The sequence below is a fragment of the Montipora foliosa genome, chromosome 9, assembly GCF_036669935.1.
Source record: "Montipora foliosa isolate CH-2021 chromosome 9, ASM3666993v2, whole genome shotgun sequence".
Classification (NCBI taxonomy): Eukaryota; Metazoa; Cnidaria; class Anthozoa; order Scleractinia; family Acroporidae; genus Montipora; species Montipora foliosa.
In genome coordinates, this window is record NC_090877.1 from 8,004,151 (window position 1) to 8,004,566 (window position 416).

Below are 416 nucleotides of genomic sequence, written 5' to 3' on the forward strand. Positions count from 1 at the left end.
CAGAAACGAAAGCCCCGGATGATCGACCAAAGGGAATCTTGGGATTTGCAATTGGCGGTAAATCTGAGCAATGGAAATGGATGACCCAGCGTTTAGATCAGTAAGTTTAACCTACTTGCATATGCATTTGACCTATTTTACGGTGTCCTTTATGTTAATTTATTTACAAAGTTTCTTTTAATCAACTGGATCGATCCTCATCTCCTTAAAAAGTTTATTTCAGGGACATGCAATTATTCTTCTCCTTTCTCTCCTCCCCTCCCCACCCTCCCCCCCCCCCCCACCTTTTTGGCGGTTTATTGATTGTACCACTTTTATTAAAAACCTAGTCTTTTCACATGCCCAGAAAACCTCAGACAATCCGGGATTTTGCTGTTTAAGCCTACAGGACACATTTGAGTTTTCACCTGCAGGGA

At 42.1% G+C, this 416-nt stretch overlaps 1 protein-coding gene across 1 annotated transcript in view; it reads left to right on the forward strand.

The window, feature by feature from the left end:
- The window catches only part of LOC137971170 (centromere protein X-like), a 5,182-nt gene continuing 4,766 nt past the window's right edge, over positions 1–416 (forward strand). The window contains exon 1 of the mRNA XM_068817918.1: positions 1–100. Within this exon, the coding sequence (XP_068674019.1) occupies positions 71–100 (30 nt within the window). The 5' untranslated portion in view covers positions 1–70. The remainder of the gene's footprint in view (positions 101–416) is intronic.